The sequence below is a fragment of the Diprion similis genome, chromosome 6 (assembly GCF_021155765.1).
Source record: "Diprion similis isolate iyDipSimi1 chromosome 6, iyDipSimi1.1, whole genome shotgun sequence".
Lineage (NCBI taxonomy): Eukaryota > Metazoa > Arthropoda > Insecta > Hymenoptera > Diprionidae > Diprion > Diprion similis.
In genome coordinates, this window is record NC_060110.1 from 14,984,275 (window position 1) to 15,007,828 (window position 23,554).

Genomic DNA, 23,554 nt, shown 5'->3' on the forward strand with positions numbered 1-23,554 from the left:
TTATTTCCTACTTTATCTCACCTCTATAATTATACGTTACGCGCAAAATTGCGGAAAGGATTTCTAACGATTTCATGAAACGATCGTGGAGGATTACGTGGCTGATATTTCCGATCGCTCGGTGCGGAGAATTAACGACGTGACGTGACTAGAGGCGACCGCGAAATTATGTGTGTATGTATAATACGCAAGCATTAAAACGAGTTACGGCATTGAAGAGATATTCGATAATAACAAGAATAATAGTAATAAAAATACGTGTCTACTTCGTGTGTCTTTGTACGCGTGCAGCATAAAAACGTTCGTAAATAAATATTATAATATTGAAAGTGGAATCGGATGCAATTGCTATACCCTATATACATATATATAATAATAAATATGGTATAACGGAGCCTATTTAATTATTCTCTCGAAACGTTGTCATTTACTGTACTTTAAATGTATTAATTTTAAGACTTTGAAATCAAAAGAAACTCTCTTACGACAACCTAGAAGCTGTGGGAACTCGGTGAAATGACCGCACACCTACGTCAGCTGCCTATGTATACATATAGATAGGTACGTGTGATTGCCGCATGTTACAAAGTACAGTGTAATATGTGTATAGGAATCGGCATCTAGAGACCGGTAGCGTTGCTGCAGCAGCGAGACGCCTTGTTGTCGCAGCCATTTGTGGCGTCGTTTATTTACTGATAGAATTTCGAGATAGTCTTATCGCGGACAGAGATAAAGATGGCACCTACGCTTTTCGCCGTGGGCCATACGATCCCAGGTATAAAATAATAACTCGACCCTATAGCCTAGATCGCGAAACATCTCCGCGCCTTATAAATCCTGAAGCATGCGTTATTCTAAATTGACCAATCTCCGAGTTCATATGAAACCCTGTGTAGGTACAGTCGAGATCAAAATGATTAGGATTTCCCTTTGCGCCAGTTGCCAGTGTTGGAAATGATTTGTACAAGTGTTGAAATGTTATGATATGAGACTATCACGTCCGAAAATTCTATTTTGAGCCCCGTACTCATGCCAATTCTCCAGAAGACGTTAAATGATCATTTCAACAGACCACAAGTTTCGCCATCGTTAATGCTATTGAAGAGGTGGCAGATTCTTACATGGCTAAAAAAATTCCAGACTTTTGCCACTTCGTCAAGATTATGACGAATGATTTTAGATATTTCACGTAGCCTCTGAGAACTCAGGACCTCAAACCCACTCTCGATGGCATCCACCACCTGTTCGGCATTGAGCAATTTGTCATATTTTCAGTCTAAGATCAGTGTCACTCAAATTTTTTTTCCCACAAGAATTGGTTCTGTTCGTAGTTGGATTCACATTTCAAACAGTTGTAAAAAATTGACACGATAATTATTCATACTGTTTGACGTACCAACGGTTTAATTATCGCTTGATTTCCTGATCCCCTTCAACTATATACATACATATAATGAAACTTGTGCTTTCCAACGCACGAAAAATATCACGGAAGTAAATGCGCTTGGTAAGGGCACATTTATAACTACTTATTCGTATATCAAAGAAATCCTGGAGGTCTCGCGGCGCAAAAGAGAGAGAGAGAGAAAGAAGGAGAGAGAGAGAGAGAGAGCCCGTAGGGCAGAAACGAGAAGCGGCGGCAGCTGTGCGCAGTCTACAAAGAGACGAACAAACGGAGGTAGGAGAAATATACTTCAAGCTCTGGCGCAAAGAGTTGTAGAATGGACTGCTTTGCGCGGTTGAAGAAAAAGAAATACGAAAATGGAATACAGAAAAGAGGAAAGGGGAAAAGGAGAAGAAGAAGAAGAAGAAGAAAATAAGCGCTGGAAGAGAACTGTAAGATGGCCGGACAACGAGACGCTCGTAACGTTTTCTTTACCGAGAACCAATTTCATACAGATAATCCAGTATATGACACGGTATAGACGTCCGATTATTACACGCCTGTATAATAATATTGTTTCCGCCGATTTCGAACAAGGCGAATAGGTCGGTTTGTACAACCTGTTACGACATATTATGTACTCAAGTAAATTCCATTGAGGTAATAAAGCGCCAATTGCGCATACATAAGGTGTCAAAACAGAAACCGCGAGTATTCATGGTACTCGCGAAACGAGTACTTTTCTCTTGGATTCATCGCGATTCGATATAAAATAAGTATATAATTTTCACAATTTCTTGGCGTGGTTTTTACATGACGATCATAGTCGCAATTGGATCACGTGCGTAAGTTCTTACTCCTCGGATGGCGTGTTTGTCGTATGTGATGATCAGCTACGGGAAGCTAGCGTAACGCCGGGGTAAATGAGTTAAAGAGAATACAAAAGACAAAACAACTACGTCAGTTTTAATGATACAGAAACGGTGATTGGTCGGCCAGTTGGCTCCAATAAAGACGGGGTCTTCGGTCTTCGGCATCGCGAGAAGGGCTGACGCCAACCCCGTCCTCCTCCCCCCTCCCGCGCACTCGACGGCCACGTTCGTAGCGCGAGCAAAGCGACTGTTTACTAATGGACGCTACCCACGACTCATCTTTCGGACCTTGCGCATCGTGCAAGCAGCAAGTGCACACGGGCGTAGCGTAAGTGCATCCTCGGTATTCAACCAACAAAGTCTTATTTCCTCCGCTGAGTAAATTCGATTCTATTAACCCCGCTTTGTTTCGTTTCATTGACTCGGTGATGAGACCCAATAAAATCTCGTTTTATCAATCTATCCAACGCGATTAATATACCCAATCCATCTCGCCTATCAAGAAACCATCACCACCACATCGACGTGGCAGCGACGCCGGTTGCATTTGAGAGTGGATTAAAATTAACTCGAAGTAACAACGAATGATCTAAAGTCGAATTTACTGATTATATTAGCTACAGTTTTATCGCCGAGGAGTAGAGAGAATTTTTCTTATTCATTAAACTCGCGGTCTAATTGGCTCCGGTATTTATATTTTATGAAACTACCGATACTCTTTCGAAATGATAACGATTACTGCAGGAAAATATTGAGATCATGAATTCCTGACGATCGCCGATAGACGAATCGGTGAATTATATAGTCGACTTTAGAAATCTTCCGTCTAACCTGATACAAGTATTTTGCATAATTCGAGCATTGAAATGGTACATACGATGAGATTGTATAGCATTGATTTCGATTCGTAAGATCAATACCGTGTTTCACCTCGACCGAGATGCGTACAGGAACAGGAGTACGATGATGCTAAATATGGTTATGTGAAGATCAACCCGAAGCGTGGAGCGCACAACACGGAAGGGTTTGTTCTCGTCTACAACCGAGCCTAACCCGACCGATCTCGGACTAGCCACTCGATGCCTTCGTATATAGTCGTCCCCTTTTAGCCCTAGTGAAGAACCGCGTCGAATTTATAAGGCGAGTGCAATCGCCTTGAAGTGAAGCAGACATTGCGAGAACTATGCGCGCTGCGTTATATCTACTAATAATACCGATCGCGGTAATTGGTGAAGGATTAAATTGGATCAAGATTTCGCGTATACACCTGAATGGGTATAAGAAGATCGTAAGATTTCTTCGTCAATTTTTAATAGCGTAAGATTATACTATACGAGTTGAAAATGACAGTAGAAAACATCGCGCAGCGCACCTGATTCCAGAATCGCGATCCTGTGATGAGCAGCTAAACTAGATAGAACGACGAGGAGAGCGGGTGAAAAACCCTCGATGGTGTTGGCACGTATAAGGGATGGGCGGACATGGTGTGCGTCGGAGCGAGTTACAGGATCCGGGCCCTTCTTGCTCCGCTCGAGAGAGAATTGTAGACCGAATAGTAGTAACTCGATATCGGATTTATTTCACCCGGGATTTCATCCGGTCGACGCCAATGGGAGTGAGTGTGAGTCGCCGCTAAATTGCCATCGGAATATTAATAATTAACCAGCCGTTTAACGTTTTATTAATACGTTTAAATTCGCTGAATTGATATTTCAACCGTGATGTTAATCAGGGACCAATTTTTTCAATCGAATATCTTGGTCAGCTGCACAGTGTCCAGCTACCATTTTTATTCCGAACAGTATCATATGTCCGCACGTGAAAATTTAACCAATTTTTCCGAAATCAAAAGTTACGGACGCTATAAACCACGTCACACCGGAGATACATGCAATGCGTTGCATATACGCAAGATACACGTGCGGTTGGGACGTGCGACGAGTTTAATTGAAAATCAATCGCGATTGTCTGGCACCTTCTTCTTGCCTGCGGACACCCCCCGGTTCTTTCGTTTTTTCTCTCTCTCTTTATTTCCATTCCCCCTTCGTTTATAATTGAACTATCAATTTTCCCTGTAAAGTGGTTAACTCGTGAAAAAGTTCTTAAAGTTTCTCAATTATAAATAACCTGAATGGCGGGTCAATCAATTTCTTTTCACAGAGTTTCATAGCAGTTTATACATACTCACACCGGAAGTATTAATATACAACGTCCGTTTTCATTATTCATGCGGTGCTGGTACTTATATTTGCATACTTTAAAAATTCGGATGAAATTTTAATTCGTAACTTACTTAATCTCTGTGATCAGAGGATTCTGTGAAAGGTAAGAATAATTTCAGATTGCGGGATTATTAGGGCACAAATGCCGAACGGCGCAGGGAGAATCGGCTACCTGACTCCGCCGTTTTACGACGTTCAAAGATGGAAAAAAAACCTGGGAACAAGGTTTTGGGGTTGATTGTTGAATCCTTTAGAAAACGGGAATCCGGTAGGAGCGAAAAAAGAGGGAATTTTTCTCTGGCCCAACGCGGTTTCGACTCGACCGTTGCCTGCTGCAACGACACGTAACGCCAGTTTCGGCTTTTCGCTTTTCTGTTCTGTTGACACAGTGCAGGGACCCCAAAACGATTCTCTCCGTATGTATCTAACTTTTCCCAAGAGACTGACTGGCTGGCTGGCTGGCTGGCTGGCTGGCCCAAAGTTGTTCGCCCACTGAGAATAAGGGGCCCCAGAAATACCCTCCGGGTACTTTTGTTGATCTCCCTTCGTCATGGGACGGCCACGGAGTCGTAAATTTCACCGGTATATCAAGAAAATCGGCGTTCAACGCGTCGTCGTGCTCTCGACTAGCTTCCTCATTTCTCCGTTGCATGTGCAACGGTTCTGCATCTTACGCACGAATACAGTCACTCCATCCCGTCTGCCCACATTTATTGGGCGTGCAGATGTTGGCTGCGGCAGCCACGTGAGGATCAGCGCGAGGCCTTTACACGTGCCTTTGACGACAGGTGAATGATATTATACTTAGGAAAGCATGCGAACTACGCGTATCCGACACCTCGTTTCGGTCTCCGAAGTAGACCTTGTTCTCATCCCACAACCAAAATTGAAAGAAGATCAAAGAAAATTATTCGACCACCGAGGTCGGCGGGCAGGGATGTTTTAACTCGTGGCAGGTGCACCGATGTCTGAATCGTTGGTGGGAATAAGGAAGCGAGTGGACTCGGGGAGCTCGTATAGCTAAAGAGAATAGGAATAAATTGTGACAAGACTACAGTGAAGGGAAGAAGGGGGAGGGGGGAGGGGGGAGGGGGGAGGAGGGGAGGCACGCAGCTTGTACGCAGGGGAAAGGAGAGGAGAAAATCGAGGAATACGAGCGTAAGAGGAGAAAAGTAGTAGTAGAAGAAGAAGAGAAAAGTGGAAAGAGAGGTCGCACGCGGAATGTTCAATGCGGGAAGTTGCAAACGGCAACGGTATAATACGGACGCACTCTGCACAGCTCTGCACGATTCGCCTTATATGTCGCAGATCTATCGATGTACTTGATTCGAACTTTTAGATCGTGCGAGTGCCAAGATAGCATCTTCCAAAGGGATTCATCGATTCATGAATTGACGAAGGAATCACACGGCTATACGAAGATAATTTTTTTGTTTTTTCTTTGAATTGTGTTTGGGATCGCGATCGTCGAAATTTGGGTTTTTGGTGATGTGAAAAATAACTGATAAAATAGCCGAACTCTGGTACAATTTTTAAATCAAGCTTGGTACACGTCACGACAAAGGTATTCGATCGTAAAAAATAAATCAATATGTAAGCATACCCTATAGATATCGATAAGATAAAGGAATTAAGGCCGGCGAGTCACCACCAAACAGAGAGCTATATACAAAATTGTGTAATTACGTGATCGTTTTCACTTATCACTGTTAGACTGAACTAAAAATTACAACAGTGACAAAAGAAACTATCGCAAAAAAAAAATAGATTCCAATTTGTTTATATTTTTATTTTTAACACTATCGGCGTGACGTCGACATTTTATTTAATTTTTTAATTTTTTGGGGGGTTTTTGTAAAATTGGTCCTTCGGATTTCGATATCGTTTTACGACTGCGGAGTTTTATTTATACAGTGCTGCACATCCACGTCCACCCGCGTTCACTGGCAACCTGTCCCGGCACCGACTACTGTTGCTTCAACCGCGTCTCGACGCCGACTGCCTCGCCTCCCCCACCGTCCGCATCTCAGACGCGACGCTGCGACGCCTCACGTTGATTGGCCCGAGCACAATGACCTTGCGACGTCGTAAGCCCCCTTCCCTCCCCACGACATCCTTCTGCAGGGTACTTGTTGAACCGTCCGGTGCAACAATAGTCGTCGCATTGTTGCCCTTTCGCGCCAAAATTGTACTACGGCATGGAATTGCATTGCGTATACGATAAAGTAAGAGGAAAGAGAAGAAAAAAAAGAAGAGGAATACGACGGACAAATACGTTTCCTTCTTTGATTTGTAGTGATTTATTTTCTACGATATTCATGCTTTCTAACAAGATACTGTCGTCTTTTCAAACAAGCCTGCAATGAATAGCTGTAACGAATGCAATTGCACTTGAAAAAAGTATTTCTGTATAGAGCAGAGAAACGATAAACAGTCAAATCGTATTTTTTCTGGTTCGTCCAAAATCGTAATTGCGAATTCTATAAGCAATTAAATAGACACGCGAGCACGAGCGACATCAATATTGTTCTAGTTTTCAATCAATTGAATTTACATCAACTTCGGTTTAATCGGAAAAAGAAAAACCACGAACTAATTATTTTTGGTTTCCCAGTATTATGTGCATGTAAAATTTTTCACACAAAAATACAATTGTATGAAACTAAACCATTGCAATTCTATGCCCTTAACAGGAGATTAGATAACAAAAGAACCAGAAGTTTGTTCATGTTCAAAAATTTTGTCGTATTTTCCTCAATTATTTTAATTACGTCTATTCTTTTTTTAATTCTTTTATAATCGACCTCCCAAATAGCTATTTAAAATCAAATAAAAGGCACAACTTTGAATTTCGAATCCAATCAGACTTCGTGATTGAAATAATTACAGTTCTAAATGATGAGGGAATAAACTGACGCAGCACGCCAGCAATATTCAAAGCAATTGAAACTAAATTCCAATCATGTATCGAGCTAACTGTAACTGGTATTATCCGAGCCACTTTCAACTTTTGACTATTACAGGTATGTGCTCTAGGTACCGTATTACGGCTTCTTAGCGGCCGCACGCATGTCGAATTTTATTTCTAAGCCAGATATAAAGATAGAGGCGACGCAGGCACGCATAGCCCAAAAAATCAAGGCAAAAAGTTGTACTTTAGGACGGTGAGTTCACAGCTGCGATGCAGCGATGACCGGCTCAAGAAACAGACTTAGTCTACACACTAATAGACGCGCGCGTGTGTTGGTACCGTTAGCGCGGTTCGCCTTAAACAGGACATTCGTCGAGTGCACGCTGCAGGATCCTATCTCTCCTTTGTCTGATATCCACAACTTTTTTTTTCATTCTACTTTTCATTCCCCACTACTCAGCTGCAACGCGTACGGCTGGATATCCTAAGCTAATATTAGAGAAACTGTAGTTTGAGATATACATCAAGCGGAAAGTCGTCGTGGTCTCGTATGGTGGAAATACTATCATGTCCTATATGGGTGGGTACATATTTTTGAAAAGTACAAACAAACATGGCCTAGGAAATAAAACTAGTGTATATACATATATATATACACGTCCAGGATTGCGGTGACAAAAAATGGTGGAAACGGGATGAGTAAAATGAAAAAAAAAATAATTTACAAACGTTTCGAGGTGCGGGGAGAGATTCGTGAGTGGACTATGTGTAAATACTCGGCACCCATACGTGTCTCTCATATGGCGCTGCACCCAGGCACATGCAGCAGCATCGTTGCGTAAAATCCAATAAAGATTGCCGGGCGACCAATAGCGAGCGATAAAATGCAGCCAGCGTTATCCATTGACTCGAACGGGCATGGGGCGATAATATTTTATGCTTTACTTTCGTTGGTTTCGGATGGGTATGAAATCTCGTGCACACACACACACACACACACACACACACACACACGTATGTGCCTACCGATATCATTTATTACATAGAGGTTTGAAATACACAAGCGTGGGTGCAGCGGTTGTCGTTTGGCTTTACGACTTCAGCTTGCGCATCAATTTCACTAAATGTCCCATGGAAATGGCTTAATCGATTCCGACAAACTGCGCGTAACTACAAAAATATACCTACCATGACTAAAACGACGTGTCGCAACGGGAACATCTGACTAACGATAAATGGAAAAAATATTAGCCACCTTCGACAGGTATTGTTGAATTTTCACGTCAATCGAAATTCCCAGCACATTCATATTTCGTTGATGTATCAAAAAACGGCGTTGGAATAGCGACAAAATTAATTTGCTTCGACAGTCACGTTTGGGAAAGTGCGGGTCATTTGCACACGTAGATATGTATAACAGAGGACGCCAAACTTAACGGAACGCGCTCTAAAAATCAGTGACATGGTCGTTGACCATCGGCTTGACTGTGATTCAGGTTAAATTTTCTCCAAAGCACCTCAAGAGCTTAGGCAAGCAATAATCTTCTAGAAAATTGAATTGGATAGAATTTTCGGTATATACGATTAAATACCCGGTTTTGTCCAATAGACTGGACATCGACAATTTTTTTCCGATTTCTACTTACTGAATATCACGGATGGCAGTGAATGCCGATCGTTGATTGTTGTTACTAATCGGACCAATAGCATATATAAATATTTTCTAATTGCATAACTATACATCTTCATCTCAAGCTGATTATTCAAAAGTTTCTTGCCATTAAATTGCCCGCATGAGTGCAGTCCCATTTCGGATTGAGTCACGTGTATAAATATTTTCTGCATTTATTTCGAAAGATAACGTACGTCACGTAGAAATTATACATGAATCTGGTAATGGTTAAACATCTTGAATCTCTATCCCTCATCAAACGTTAGCGTCGAATCATTAACGTTAAATATTTTATGGGGATTTCAAACTTGCTACGCGGTATTCACTTGATGGGAATACGTTATAGTCATCTTTAATAGTAATTCAAGCTAATGCGCATTACGAATTCAACCGATTTGCAGCGATGAATCTTACGAGAATTCGCAGTAGCTGCTACCTCACCCACATCCATTCCTTATGGATACCCATCGGCACCCGTAATGGCTGCGGCAATTACCATGTTGCGGTTGATATATTCTTATCCGAATTGCTTTTCGGATAGATATATGTAAATTATACCAGAATTTCGTTTCAACTTTAAAAGATTTGCACACGGTTTACGTAATTTGAAATAAATTTTTTTCTGCTTCTCCAGCACATTAAAAATATTTTGTAGATACAGCATTTATACAATCACAACGTTTTAGCAGCCGTCGCAAAAATGGTATCTCGTTGTTGGATCACTTCACGCGCGTTTCAACAAATTGCAAATTGCGTTGGAATTGCGTGAGCACTGCGATGCAAAGTCGGCGAGAGTGGCAATATATTCCGAAACAGAAGTAATTGACCCTGCACCGTTGACACCTAGGTGTAATTGTGCAGTGGTGTGAAAAACCGTCGAGTCGTCTGTGCAATGACCGAGCAAATATACTTTACACAAATTTGCACCGCAATGTGCATTACGCGAACAGAAATTAAAACTACTTTCCTCGAAGAATCTAATATTCGGGATCATAAATCGATTCAATTTTAGAGAGCACTCACATTCGTCGACAGCTGGCTGGTGAGGGAATGAACCTTTTCTTGTGCGTCAAGAAGCTCGCGTCTCAGTTTGCGCAATTCGTGTGCCTGCTTCTCCTCGGCTGAACTGTAGAGGCTGCTGGCAGTTGATACCAGGGACACCGAGGACCCGTGAACTGCGGGTGAAAGAAAAAGGTCAAACGCTTGTTGTACCAGCGAATAAAAATAGCACAACACCGTCTAAAAGATTCTGTCGTCCAGCAGGTCGTTAAAAATTCTACCAGTTTGCTAGAATTTAATGGTGCGCTTGTATAACAGCTGGCTTCGGCATCGTCTCACTGACTTCAAAACCCCGTTAATGCGCAACAACTTTTTACCGACTTCTGCAGAATTGACAGACTCTCTCGTCTCATTTTTATGGTCAGTATTTTCTCCGGGCCACAAACAAAAAAAAAAAATATGCTGAAGGTGTAAAACTTATTCGGAAAGTTATGATTTACTGCAGAATTCATTTCGAATTCTTAAGACGACTTAAGGGATTTACCATATTGCCAAGGTTTGTAAAGAATTTTTTACACTCGACGTAATGAACTCACTATATATACTGACTATCTAAACTTCTACATATACTCTCAGATTTCACTTTTCGAGAACGTATAATTTCGCAACTATCCTTAATACGCAAAAAAAAAAAACAACTAAGACTTGATAAAAAAACACCGAAGAGCATAAAAGGTCTCCGGTTATTTCATGTAGTTACCATTTTCAGTTTTTAAATATGTTAACCAACAAATATTCGGGCATACGCGAATTCGTACGCTACATGAACTTACTGTCGTCATCTTTGTGGACGTGTTGATAGAGGTTCGGGGGTTGCCTCGGGGCATGCGTGGGTGTCGGTGATGTTGGTTGAGACCAGTGTTGTCCAGGACATCCCGCTGAGCCTACGGGCACGCTGTAGTAGGGTTCGACTCCGACACCGACCCCAACTCCAACACCAACCTCCTCCCCAACGGAGGAAGACGCGCCACTTCCTCGGGCGAGCATGGACGGGTACATTTTCTCACTTTTCGTCGACCTAAACCGATCAGAGATAAACCCAAATACGTTGAAGATCATTAATGAAATATTATTGTTTTACCTTCGTTTGGTTTTCTTTTTTTAATTATTATTATTATTATTTATGTGAAATTTCGCAGAGATAGTTAATGCAAGGCGTGATTTCGGAAATGTCAAAAAGCGGATATATAGCACTGTAGGAACTAATTCTTAGTTTTTGGCTGGTTTAGGATAATCGTAAAGAAGACCACAGAACTGAATTTTATTGATTCTTTTGAAAAATGATTATGATACTCTTTTCTTTGTATTCTCCATTACCATTGCGGTTTCAATTTTTTCATTTATCCAAGTTTCTTTTTCGTTACCGCAGTACTGTATATATCCGTGCAATCTGCTGACACTCCTGTCTACATACGAATAAACGATAATTGAAGATAAAGTGTATCGTTATACAGGCACTGTGAAAGCAGTTAAAGTTACAAGAAGTAACAAAACAGAGAGCGTATTCTCGAGTTGTGATATTGGTTGATAATTTCACTCGTTAAGGTTTAACAACAATTTATTTCTCTTGTCCTCAATCCGCTAAAAGTTGCAAGGTATTATAAGACAGGAGAAGAAAACGTTAACGTGAACAAGCGAGTTTGAAATTACGCCAACAACTGCAGTCACTGATGATACACATTCGCCATAAACGTTCAATTAGTGCCTCAAAAGTTTTCTGCCCTTTTACTTTTTTCCCCATTTACTCTTTTGCTCTCATTTCACTTCTCGAGAATCTAAAGAATAAACTCTTTGTGACTCAATGTACAGAATGGACTGGAGAAGTCTTAGAGCGGAATTTTTTGTTAGCGTGATTTGTATCAAGCATCGTCTTGTGCGTGAGAAAAAAAAATTATTTCCCTACGTTTGATATTTCGGATCGCTAAGAGTCTTTTAGGGCCAAGCTGTACACATCAACACAACTGATTATACCTAGGTATAAGGTATGTGTATTTATGGTTGCTACGCATGCGAAGGCGCACAAATGACATTTAGGAAAAAGAAAAGTAACCGAAAACATGAAACGAAAGAGTTAAGAATTAAGAAAAGAAAGAAGATAAAGAAAAAGAAACAAGGAAAAGAAAAATACTGGTGTAGACATATTTATAAGCTTGTCAAATGCAAGAAGACAATCGAGCGTTGTTACGACCACGTCGCTCCAATTACTTCGATTACTTTAATTACTCCAATTATTACCAAACGTGAACCACTCAGTACAGTGTCAAACTTTCTCATACGTCGATGTGCCGGGAATCTTTTGACCGAAACAGCCATCGTTCTAACAGAGTACAAATTGAACGCCACCTCCACGTGGACCGCTTGAAGCTACGCCGGAACGCATGGTGGGTTGCATACGCACAGGCTCGAATAAACTGAATTTTATGTAGCCGTTAGAAACTTGTTGATTTTATCAGTAGGCTTTTTCTTGAATACTAGAAAATTCTGCATGATGATATTAAAATTTGAGATCGCGGTATTTTTGCTCAAAAACAAACTTTTATTCCGAAGATTACCGTCTTCTTCAACAATAATCTTCGGTTTATCTTTTTTGCGCCAAAATAGTATTTTCCTAATTTATGGCTTCGAGTTGCTGGATACAAATTCTTGGGTAGTTCAAATTGGTCACAATCAAAAGATTCGGACGGTACATCGATGCCGTATATATCGTGTGTGTACGATTCTTTGTTTTTTTTGTTTCAGTTTTTCTACCTTGGGAAGGTCCTGTCCCGCAGATGGCTAAAACGGTATCAAATCGCTTAGTTATTTTGTTCAGAGATTGATTGTTCTTTTGAATAAAACCATTCACATTGCAGTTTTGTTGTGTGGACGAAAAAAAAAATTTATCAAAATATATCACCGCACTGTTATACGTACAGAATTATTCGTTTGAAACTATTGTAGACAAGAAAAAAACACAGGTGCTTCAATGGATGTTTTTACAGTGCAAGAAAATGAGGATTCGATTCGTAATTCAAGTCTATGGGTTGAATACAAGCCTCGAATTTCAATTTCTAATATTTGTGTAAAATTATCATTCTAGTCAGTTTGATAATCGTCACTCGCAAATCCTGTCACTTCAACATTACCATAAGCAAACACAGAACAAGAAAAAAACACTGAATTTAACATCAACCCCGATATATTTAATCTCACGACACATTTGTTTGGTTGATCAATTCGAGGCTTATATCTTTTGGCCTTAGACCAGACGATGAAATTCGTGATATACAAAATGGAGATGAATGAGCTTCTCACCTGATCGAATTGCTTCTGTTCAGCCGAGGCGGAGCTGGTGATCCGGTGGAATCCCTCTGGTGCATCAGCAGGCGGGCGTGGGTTAAACTGGCTCGATGGGAGCCAAGCGACTCGACGCTGTCCGCTTCACACAGGCCCATACCTGGCGGATGGTAATAAGAAGAATGAAATAAAAATTGACACTTGCGAGATAAATATCAGAGTAACACTGATAACCACAAAAACCGGTCCCAGAAACGTTAATATTCACTTAACGGACCGAAATTCATCAGGTATTTAAAACATTTGCTCACGTTTGAATCGAGTCAATAATTATCATCCATCGTGGATTCGTGTGTAGTTCACGTTTCCGCCTAACGAAATAAGTCCATCCCTCATTACCTCGCGAAAGAGATAAGACGTCCTTTAAGTACGATCGGGGATTACTAACCTTGGCTGCGCCCGCTGGGTGTATAGGTGTTGCTGTGTCGCATCCACGAGGTGGTGGCGTAGGGGCTGCTGCCGGCGTAATACCCCTGGACATCGGGGGCGGCGTAGTTGCTGCAGGTGTCGCTGAGGCTGCCGTCGGAGGGCTTGAGAACCCGCGGAGTGAAGGAAGACGTTGCACCGCCGCGATGGTGCGCCGCGGCGAAGAGGGCAGTGAACTCTGGACTTCCCGGCTTCGGAAGGCTCTGAGAACCCAGCATCAGCCGATCCCGTACCGACTGCGATAACTGGCTGGCACTCGCCCCCGTAAGGCTGTAGCTCTTGTAGTGATGACCTTGGCCTTGACCCTGACCTTGATTTTGCCCCGAGTTCGCCTGAAGCTCGGTCGTGCAGGTCTGTGTGCCACCCGATACCTTGACCTAGATGAAATTTATTTGATCATTCGAAGGTTTTCAGTGATTTACAGGGTTGGAAAAACCCGCGTAGCAACTTGGCATCGGATTGATATATTCTGGAATCCCAAACGTCCGTCCTAATCTCGAAATGTGCTTTATTCGATTCATTACAAGGTGTAGAGTATTTTTCATTTCATAGTGCTACAAACCCCGCAATGTTTGAAAATTTTTTATTTCATATTTTTGATTCTTTTTGGGACGGTGAACTTTGGTATAGCGATTAAAAATATAAGATGATTGGATTTCGTTACCAAACTGACCTTCGTACGAGGAACAGCGCTGACCTGCGCCGTCCTGGTAGGATCCTTGCTTCCGTTTTGAGAACCATTGGTGTTGCTGGTTCCGGCACTATGCCTTTTGACGTATCCGAAGCTCTGTGGAACCCCCCTGACCTTGCTGCTACCGCCACTGCTGGTCGAGGTACCGGAAGAAACCTTCTGTGGCTTCTCCCCATTCGCGTACTCCGCCATAGCCTGTTTTCGATGCTTGTCCTGAAAAGAGCGAGACACGTCACGCGAGGCAGCATATAATGCTATACATACCACACGCATACACGACAGTGCAGAAAAAGGAAAGAACGGAAAGAGGATGACTAACGACGAGGACTATTTTCGTATATCAGTTTCTCCACTTTGGCCAGCACGCATGGTATACACACATGCAGTCCGCAATGTGGCTTGAGGAAAGCCTTTCTTTGCGTTAGTAATTGCAACAGTCATTGGAACAAATGTTTTCCTGTGCGTTCCACGCTCCATTCCACTTTACCGGGATGAAACACGGCTAAACTTATCTCGTCCTCCGCAGAGCTAGATGGTAACGGATAAATTTCTTTTTCACTTCGTTAGTCGCTATTCGCGTATCTCCGAAGAGCTGTCAGCCGGCAGCTGAACCGCAAGAGCTCATAAGCAATACGTTTTGAAAAGATATAGTAAATCACAAATTTTGCCAAACAGATAAAAACCATGAATGACTCAAGTCAAACAATTAATCAAGGTTGGGTAACTGTTCTTAAAACTTCAAAAATAATAAAATAAGGTTGTACCAAATAATACTAGATAAGATTTTTTTTTTAAAGTAACCGGAGACTCTGGCTCACGATAAGCAAGAAATTCATCCTCTGAAGCTATAAAATTGCAGTCAGGTTTGCCAAAAAGATTGATTGTGACGATTTTCTAGTTTCCACAGTTTTGCCAGGTTTGTAACAACTGTGTTTTCCATTCATATCTAAGCGCTTCTCTTGCCAACAATCCTTCCTTTCGACTTTTTTTGCCGAAATTGCAGGAAATTGAGTCACTGATTGCCCATTGACTTTAACGACTAGGGATAAAATAAATGTCGAACAAGGATTTCTCCGAAATTCTTATGACTGACCTGGGATCGCCTAGAGGGACTAGGACTGGGTGGGCCCGGATGGCCAGTCGGGTCCCTGTCTCTCGCAGCGCCAGCCTCTATGTACATTTTCCATTGTTGGCTGTTCGAGTTGCTGTTTGAGCTGTTGCTGTTTTGTTGGGGCTGCTTGAAGGCCGAGGTGTCAGTTTGCTGCGAGCTGTCAGACTTTTTCACGTGATGGTGACCGCCTGGGTGCCTCGAACTGACGACTCTGTGTACCACGTTGTTCCCAGCGGGGTGTCCCTGCTGCTGTTGTACACCTGGCCCTTGGGGGGTGGCACTCCCGCCCACAACGCCACCCCCCACAACCGCGCTACCGCCTCCAGGCACCCTCTGTTTTTAAACATCATTCTTCATTATCACATGTTTATCATATTCATATCGTACATAACTGTATTCAAATTCGATTATCTGATCAAAGTAGCTTGAACTAACAACTGAGGACGACAGACATTACTTCTTTGACTATATTTGAAAAATAAACACTACAAGGTACACAACTTGTCAGAAAACTTTTTTGACAGTCTTAATTTCAAGACGCTCAACGGTCTCAACGGTCAGCTCAACCTCTCTGATTGTTTTTACGGCAGTACCTATATAATGTTTTAGATTCACAATTATTCGGAAAACCTGCAGTGAGATTCAACACTTCCATAGAGCTTTCGTTTCTAAGATTACACCGAGTGAAAAAAAAAAAAGTGACATTCAAGCATTTCGGGCAGTCTATGAACATTTTTCATACAGCTACAATTGTCATGAAATTAAACTTATGGTGAAAGGGTGTTAATAATATTTCAGACAGGATCAAAAGTTTCAGTAAAAACCTAAAATAGCGACGCGTCACTGATACAGATAACACAACGCCACACATATTATGATGCATATCAAATTGATGCCTAGCAGTTTAAAATTTTTTGCCCAACGATGATCATCACTAATTTGCGCTCTCAGATTTATCACGATCTCCACAGATACAGCGAGCTAGTTAAAATAAGAAATCACACCCTGAAAAACAAAATATAATAAAATAACCGCATCGCGTCAAATCACATTTTCGCATCTGAGATTTGAGTAGGTAAACGAAAAATCGGTGCGAAAAACGTGATGGAAGAAGAAGACCAAGGAAGTGGCGGAAAGGGAGGGACGTGTACCGATGCTATAAAAGTTGAGATACGTGACTGAAATATCGACGAAAGAAGATTGCGTAATAAAATTCTCTCGACCTGAATAATTTTCCACGACCTACACCAAGCATAGACGCAGCCGCCTGTGTACCTAAGTCTGTACACTCTCCTCGTGCGACCAATTTGATTCTATCGATTTCCCACGGGGCCGTATCATCGAGCCTCCCGCTGCATGAATCAGAGGAGTCAGTAAGGGTCTTTCTGGAGTTTTTCGATGGGGTGTGTCTCTTTATCCTCCTCCCCTCTCTCTCTCTCTCTCTCTCTCTCTCTCTCTCTCTCTCTCTCGACTCTCGAAGCGCCGTGACTGCACTCGACGGATCTCTCCGAGCCCGATGGGTGAGTCATGGGGGTTCCGCACCCCGTAAACTGTCCGCAGTTTGGGCCGAGCCGCACTTTAGCTTATACATGGTGAACTATACGGTTCAAGTTCTTATACCCCATGACCATATTCGACGTATATACCTTCGACCATACGGCTGCCACACGTGTTCCTTGCTGTCAGAGGCGGTTGACACCTACCACACCCAGACGTTGCCCATGACTTCGGGCTTATGATTATACGTAGACTCCGTAGAAACAATAAATATTTCCCATGAAGCTTTGAACTTTTTTCTACCGTTAGACGGCTGCGCCTCTGATACATCAGGAGCCGCCGCCGTAACAACGTATAAAACGAAATACCCTACGTCCAAAATGATGAAAAATAACTTTTAAAACTCACCATCGATTACGTATCTGCACCCAAGACTACCAGCTCCGCAACATTTAACCAAACGACTTTTGTTACAGGTTTGATTAGTCACTCTTCCCTGATTAGTCACATGCACTCGGACGCTTTTTACCTTCCCAACCGCAATTGGAACCACTTCTACGCAATTATTCGTCGTCAATCTTTCGATAATTCGTTGAAATTAGTACTTTTAATAACAAGAATAAAGTATCTGAGCAGAAATTATTTCGAAATCTAAGTGAAAGTACCTGCCCTATCAGCACACTACCGATTACACCACAGTTAAATTTTCGATCCGTCCGCTGGCACGGTTATAACGAAAGAAAATTACTCTTATCGCGCACATGAAGTCACAACTTTAATGCGACAACGATCGGCGCAAGTACAGCACGGTCTCTCATTACTCTCCGAGAATATTTGGGTCACACCAGTTGCATTAAATTATTGGCACGCAGGTCCGTTTTCCGTAGGTGCGTACGCTTTGCTCGACAGAAGAGTAAACTGCGTAATCGCGCTTGTGCGAGAAAAGAAGAGGCGGAGCGACCGGACAGTACTTGCACGCACTTCGATGGACACGTGTAAACTGGCCACATCGGCATACATATACCATACCGACCACCCCCAGCTGCCATATGAGCCGGGTGTGTTATGACGTACACACACATACGTACGGTGCGTAAGACACACGCACACGCGTACGCGAAGCGCTGCGCGCACGCAACGTTCGACGCTCAACGCTCAACGCTTCTGCCCTATCACGAAAAAAAGGGCTGCATGACCGTTTACACGGTGGTGGTATAATAGTACGCATGCGTTGTGAATGCGTGAATGTTTTGCGTCGAGTCGTAAGCGAGCGACATGTAGAGTGCGTCCACCCCGACTCCGATTGTTGTTACTTAGCTGATATCGATTGCGCAACTCGACCTGGCGTGACCCGTCTGCATAATTCAATCAAGATGTCCAATCTTCGGCCTGTGGTCTGAGTCTCCTTAAGTCGATTTCGGGTCAGGCATGATGGCATGGAGTTTTTGGGTTCATTAATTTAGGGGTTGGAGGGTAGGAGGACCAAATTGACTTATACATCCGCTTTGCCCGAAATTTCTGACGTAAGGCATTCTCTCTTCGCCATTCCTCTATTATATAGGTACTGCGTGAATACCGGGAGTCTTATCACGTTAAGGGTGGGACACCGAGTTGACATCTGAAAAAAAGGACCAACAGAACGTCATTTTAAAGACCATGAGAATGTAGATTCCTGGGCGATTAATGGATTGACTAAACTTTTAGACCTTCAAAGTTTCAGTGCCTGTTGAGTTTTTGATTCGAACCTTGTTTTGATCCGATACCACATCACAAAGAAATATGAATTTCTAATCCAGAACTACGCTCAATCGCTTTCGTCAAATCAGAAAACAACTGATTTTTGAATTCCTATGGATTCAGTGAAATGCGTGCAAAAGGAAGGCAAAGGATCTTCAATAGAAATAAAAATCATGTCGAAAGAGTTGAAAGCCTCATCGAGCCCAGAAGAAAGAGGGGACAAGACAAAAGGAGTACAGATGGAGACGAGGCGATTAACAGAGAGTCAACAACGAACGGAGTTTTGGTAGCACTCCATTTTCGTTCAAAGTTTATCGATAAGAGACCCTGAAGTTCTCCGGGAGTCGGGGAAGCACCGAGAACCAGAAGAAGATGCCTCGACGAGGCCTTCTTAAGAAATATATAAGTGCTGCGCACTCTTTACCGGTGGCGAAGAGACGGTTAGCAAAGGAGGTCAAATGTTTTACCAATAAGTGTAGGCTAGTCTTAACCCCGTCCATTTCTTCGGCTGCTTCACCTCGTGATGACAAAATAAGCCTTCGGCTTTCTGGATGAGAACTAAAGATAACGAGTAAGAAAAGGAAGTACAGATTGTTGCCTCGGCGATCGGAAGCGCGTGGTTTTAGTTTGAACAAAAGGTGGATGCATGGCACATGATTTGAAGTGTGTTATTTCGGCAACTGCAGTAAACTCATTTCAGAGAAAAAAGCATACGAAGTAGAAACGAGAACTATCGAATCAAGAGTCATTCTTACTTCGAAATTCTTTCAAAGCTGCTTTGCGATTGAAGAATAATTATAATTTCTAAGATCTCAGCTAGTGGTTATTATTTACAATTTATAACGCTGAGCTCAAACCGTGTCAAAGGTAAAAGGAATGAATAATAGATTATGATAAATATTGCGTGTTGTAAATGAGTACAGCCAATCTTCACCTTTCTTCCAGATGAGTATGAATAATAAAGTATTAAGGAGCGGAACTCGAGTAGCGGTGATTAAACCAAGATTATAATAATAATTTGGCCTAATTGCTCCCTTAGAATTTGGACATGACGTATAGTATGCCCAGGTCTTTTGTATCTGCAGCAATGAATGAATATGCCCCTAGGTTAGCCCTAACTCTAAAGACTCAGCGCGGCGCATAAACCACTTAGGATTGTTAATAAGAGGAAAACTAGACCGACGAGCGTCCCAAACCCCGTCCGACGAGGTCTCGTAACAGGTTTGCTGCTGTACGTACATCAAGGCGTGCAGTTAAAGTTTAAGCCGTAAAAACACCCGCGCTATGGGGGAACGAGGGGACGCGAGACCCGCTTCAAATTAAAACGCGTCGACTTAGTCTTGCAGCTGCCCTTAACCGTGAGTTGACCTTAAGTAATGGTATAGCTCATTCTTGATAACTTGGACGTATGGCTTCTTCGTCGAATGGCGTTGTCTGAGAAGACGGGGTTAACATCCCCTGCACCCTGTTCAATATTCAGCGCAATGCATACGTCAGCAAGTCTGTCTAAGTTTTGCAACTACTAAGAAGTTTTGCTGACGGCAAGAGGAGTCGAGGGAATAGATTTCGAAGAAAGATTAATGTCTGAAGACGGGATGGATCCGACTACTCGAGATAATCGCAATGGTATCCGAAATTCCAAAATGGATCGGAATTCATCTTTGTGAAAATGAAATCAATTAGAGATGAGTTTATGACTCGCTAACTTCAACTAGAAAATCAGTGATAAATGTTGATATTATTGATGGATCAAAAATAAATTATTTTCTTGATTTTCATTGGGACTGAACGAAATTAGTTCACAGTCGAATTAAATACTTTCAAAAATTTTGCCATAATCTCTGGGGTGCCTTGCTGCCCGAGATACTATTCGTTATACACGTTACACATCCAAGCCTTGAAGGTATTAGTACGTGTCATGAAACAGCTTTTGTGTCCCCACAATAAACGGCGGGTAGGCTCTGTATCGGTGGAGTTAATTACCCTTTTACCAATCAGAGTATGAAGCGTAATGCGTTTAGGTGGAGGAACGTAATTACGGCGAACCTCTTGGCGGAAGGGTCGTTAGCCGATAGAGATTAATGGATGACGGTATGAGGTTGGACCAGCTGTCTACTTACACTAGAACACGTCAATTTATAATTCATCTTTCCGATATACATTGTGTGTTGAAATCCACGCGTTCCGATGATTCCGAAAATACTGAATAAGGTACCACGACATTCTAAAATATCACCATCAATCACCCCGCGAATGTGTATTGAACGATTTGCCAGTTCGAAGTATGCTTGATTAATCGTGGATGACTAACCTTGTGATGAGAGGGATGACCAGCGTGGTTGGCCGCGGGTATGGAAGCCAGTTCCTCGATCGTGAGTTCGGCCAGGGCGTCGCTTCCACCGCTACAGCCTCCTAAAAGACCACCACCATCTGACCTCCCGGTGCCCGACGGCCTCTTCTGGACCCTCCGAGAGGACACCAGATCTTTAACTCCGGACAATTCTCGTCTCGATCCACTCACCAGTCTGAAACGTGATAAAACGAGCCACTTTATAGTTAATCGAAAGAGCGAGCCGTCTCCGTGTTATAACGGAATTCTCGTGAAAGCAACAATGGCGCAGTTTGCATTACCATTTCACCATCTAAAAGATAAAATGTCCAGTCTTCGCGGCTACGGAGCAAGGCTGCTTTCCGACCTCTTTCATCGGAAATTGATTCTCAATAGTTCTCAATCACAGCGGAGTGGTTGTAAACAGCGAATACGTGCGATTCGTGACTTGCAAGTGTGAATACAACTGCAAGGAATTCTCTGCATGCGCGTCCGTAATCAAGGTAGGTAGAGGTACGTGCGGTTTCGTTGAACCCGGCGCGTCGCAATACCGAGAGCATTCGCAATCTCCATACAATCAAGAGGTATAGAAAATTTTCTACGAAAACTTATGTACGTATGAAAAGACCGCGGTATTGAATATGGAGTGTTTTCACGTTCGAGGATCTCCAGGGAGGACTATTATCTCGCTGTATCTTTCGTCTGCGAAGAAGCAACCCTGATACGCAGGCGTGTCGACCTCCGTATTTTCTCTTCTCCTTTTATTCTTCTCTTTTCATAGATTCTCAGACGCGTTTTGTCATCTTGAATTCAACCCCCTAAATATTCAACTCTTCATACTCCAGCAGCGATTGAAATTCTGGGCAAACAGAGATAAAAATATTCGGTATGGATATCACATAATTCAGGGTACTTCGGATAGGGTTCATTACCTTTACCAGACAACGTGTTTAGTCCATAAGTGACCTTAAGCTTCGAATAAAGCTCTCATCTCGGTAGAAATATTTCTGGTACGTTTGACGGAATGGATAACACAGCCTAAAAACCAGACTCTCGCTGTGTGGTTCAGAAATTTATGAGGAGACGTCGGTCGCCAACGCGAGCTTCGGCATTCCCCGACCTCGTATGACCTTCTCGAACGTCAACCATCGTTATGAGGAGCCATTAACACTCGGCGCTGTGGTAACGCTTCACCATCCGCTTCAGGGAGCTGTGAACCAGCACATTGTTCCACACCACGAAGACGCGTAATCACGCCATTACACTTAATATCGGTATTTGGAAGGCCTTTGTGTCTCGGAGCACTTAACCAATTCCTACGACGAGCAGAGACGCCTTCCTTCTCGGTTATGTCTCCAGAAGGAATAGCTCTATTAGCGAGATTAAACCATCGGCCCAATCTATTCCACGCCACCAATATAATATTCCCACCCCGTCACCCCGTAGTGACCAGAGTCCAATTCACTGTCGTCCCCCAGTCCTTCCGTTGGAACGCTCGCCTCGACCAATCTACATAAGCAATAGCCTGAAGGCCGTCCGAAAAATTCTACCAGGACTAAGTGATTGGATTCCCCGATCCGAAACCTTTGATCTACACGGTGGGTATTGCACAAATAACCAAATGCATCGGCGGGAGATGAAAATCTCTCCTTCATCGTCCAGTGAGTGTTCATTTCAACTGTAAACTGTAAGTGTTATTTTTTTCAAAAGTCTCTAGTACTCTTCTCGGTGAAACGTTTCCGTTGGAAGACCGGAAGTTGTAACGGCAACACGTCAAAACTGACGACTGCAGACTGAATTTTTACCGCAACAATGTCAATGAATAATTCCTCATTGTTATCAAACGTCTGCAATTGTGTGCAAAGTGCAAAACGTCAGATACTTTAGAAGGATCGCGAACATCAGCGAATTCAATTAAAACTTACGTATCATTCTCGTCAGTGATGTTCAACCGCAAGGTTGGGGAAAATAATCACAAGATTGGGAATAGTTCCAGCTATGGTATGAATCCAACTTCATCCATCTACGGTTGCCAAGTAAACCGTCAAGTGACGTCTCTCCGTTAATGCTGGTCCAACACCGTCGCAGGACGAATCTTCAATTATTGATCAAGTTATCAGTCTGTGGCTAATTCGCAATCATAAGTAAGATCACGTTCAAAGATTGAACAAATGGGCATATCCTGAAGATCGTTATACGTTCGGTCGGGTGATTTCGAGATAACAATATATGAAGGCCGCTCAAAACTAATATCTTCGTCGATTCCTTTGTTCTGTGCATATATTGAGCAGAATTAGACAAGGCTCA

At 42.6% G+C, this 23,554-nt stretch overlaps 1 protein-coding gene across 4 annotated transcripts in view; it reads right to left on the minus strand.

Annotated features, from left to right (window-relative positions):
• The window catches only part of LOC124407646 (protein sickie), a 168,874-nt gene that overhangs the window by 19,580 nt on the left and 125,740 nt on the right, over positions 1–23,554 (minus strand). For all 4 annotated transcript variants that reach the window (XM_046883975.1, XM_046883974.1, XM_046883977.1 and 1 more), the window contains 7 exons: positions 21,230–21,443; positions 15,667–16,017; positions 14,556–14,786; positions 13,845–14,259; positions 13,415–13,556; positions 10,894–11,138; positions 10,085–10,236 (listed from right to left, as the gene is read on the minus strand). In XM_046883975.1, the coding sequence (XP_046739931.1) occupies positions 10,085–10,236; positions 10,894–11,138; positions 13,415–13,556; positions 13,845–14,259; positions 14,556–14,786; positions 15,667–16,017; positions 21,230–21,443 (1,750 nt within the window). The remainder of the gene's footprint in view (positions 1–10,084; positions 10,237–10,893; positions 11,139–13,414; positions 13,557–13,844; positions 14,260–14,555; positions 14,787–15,666; positions 16,018–21,229; positions 21,444–23,554) is intronic.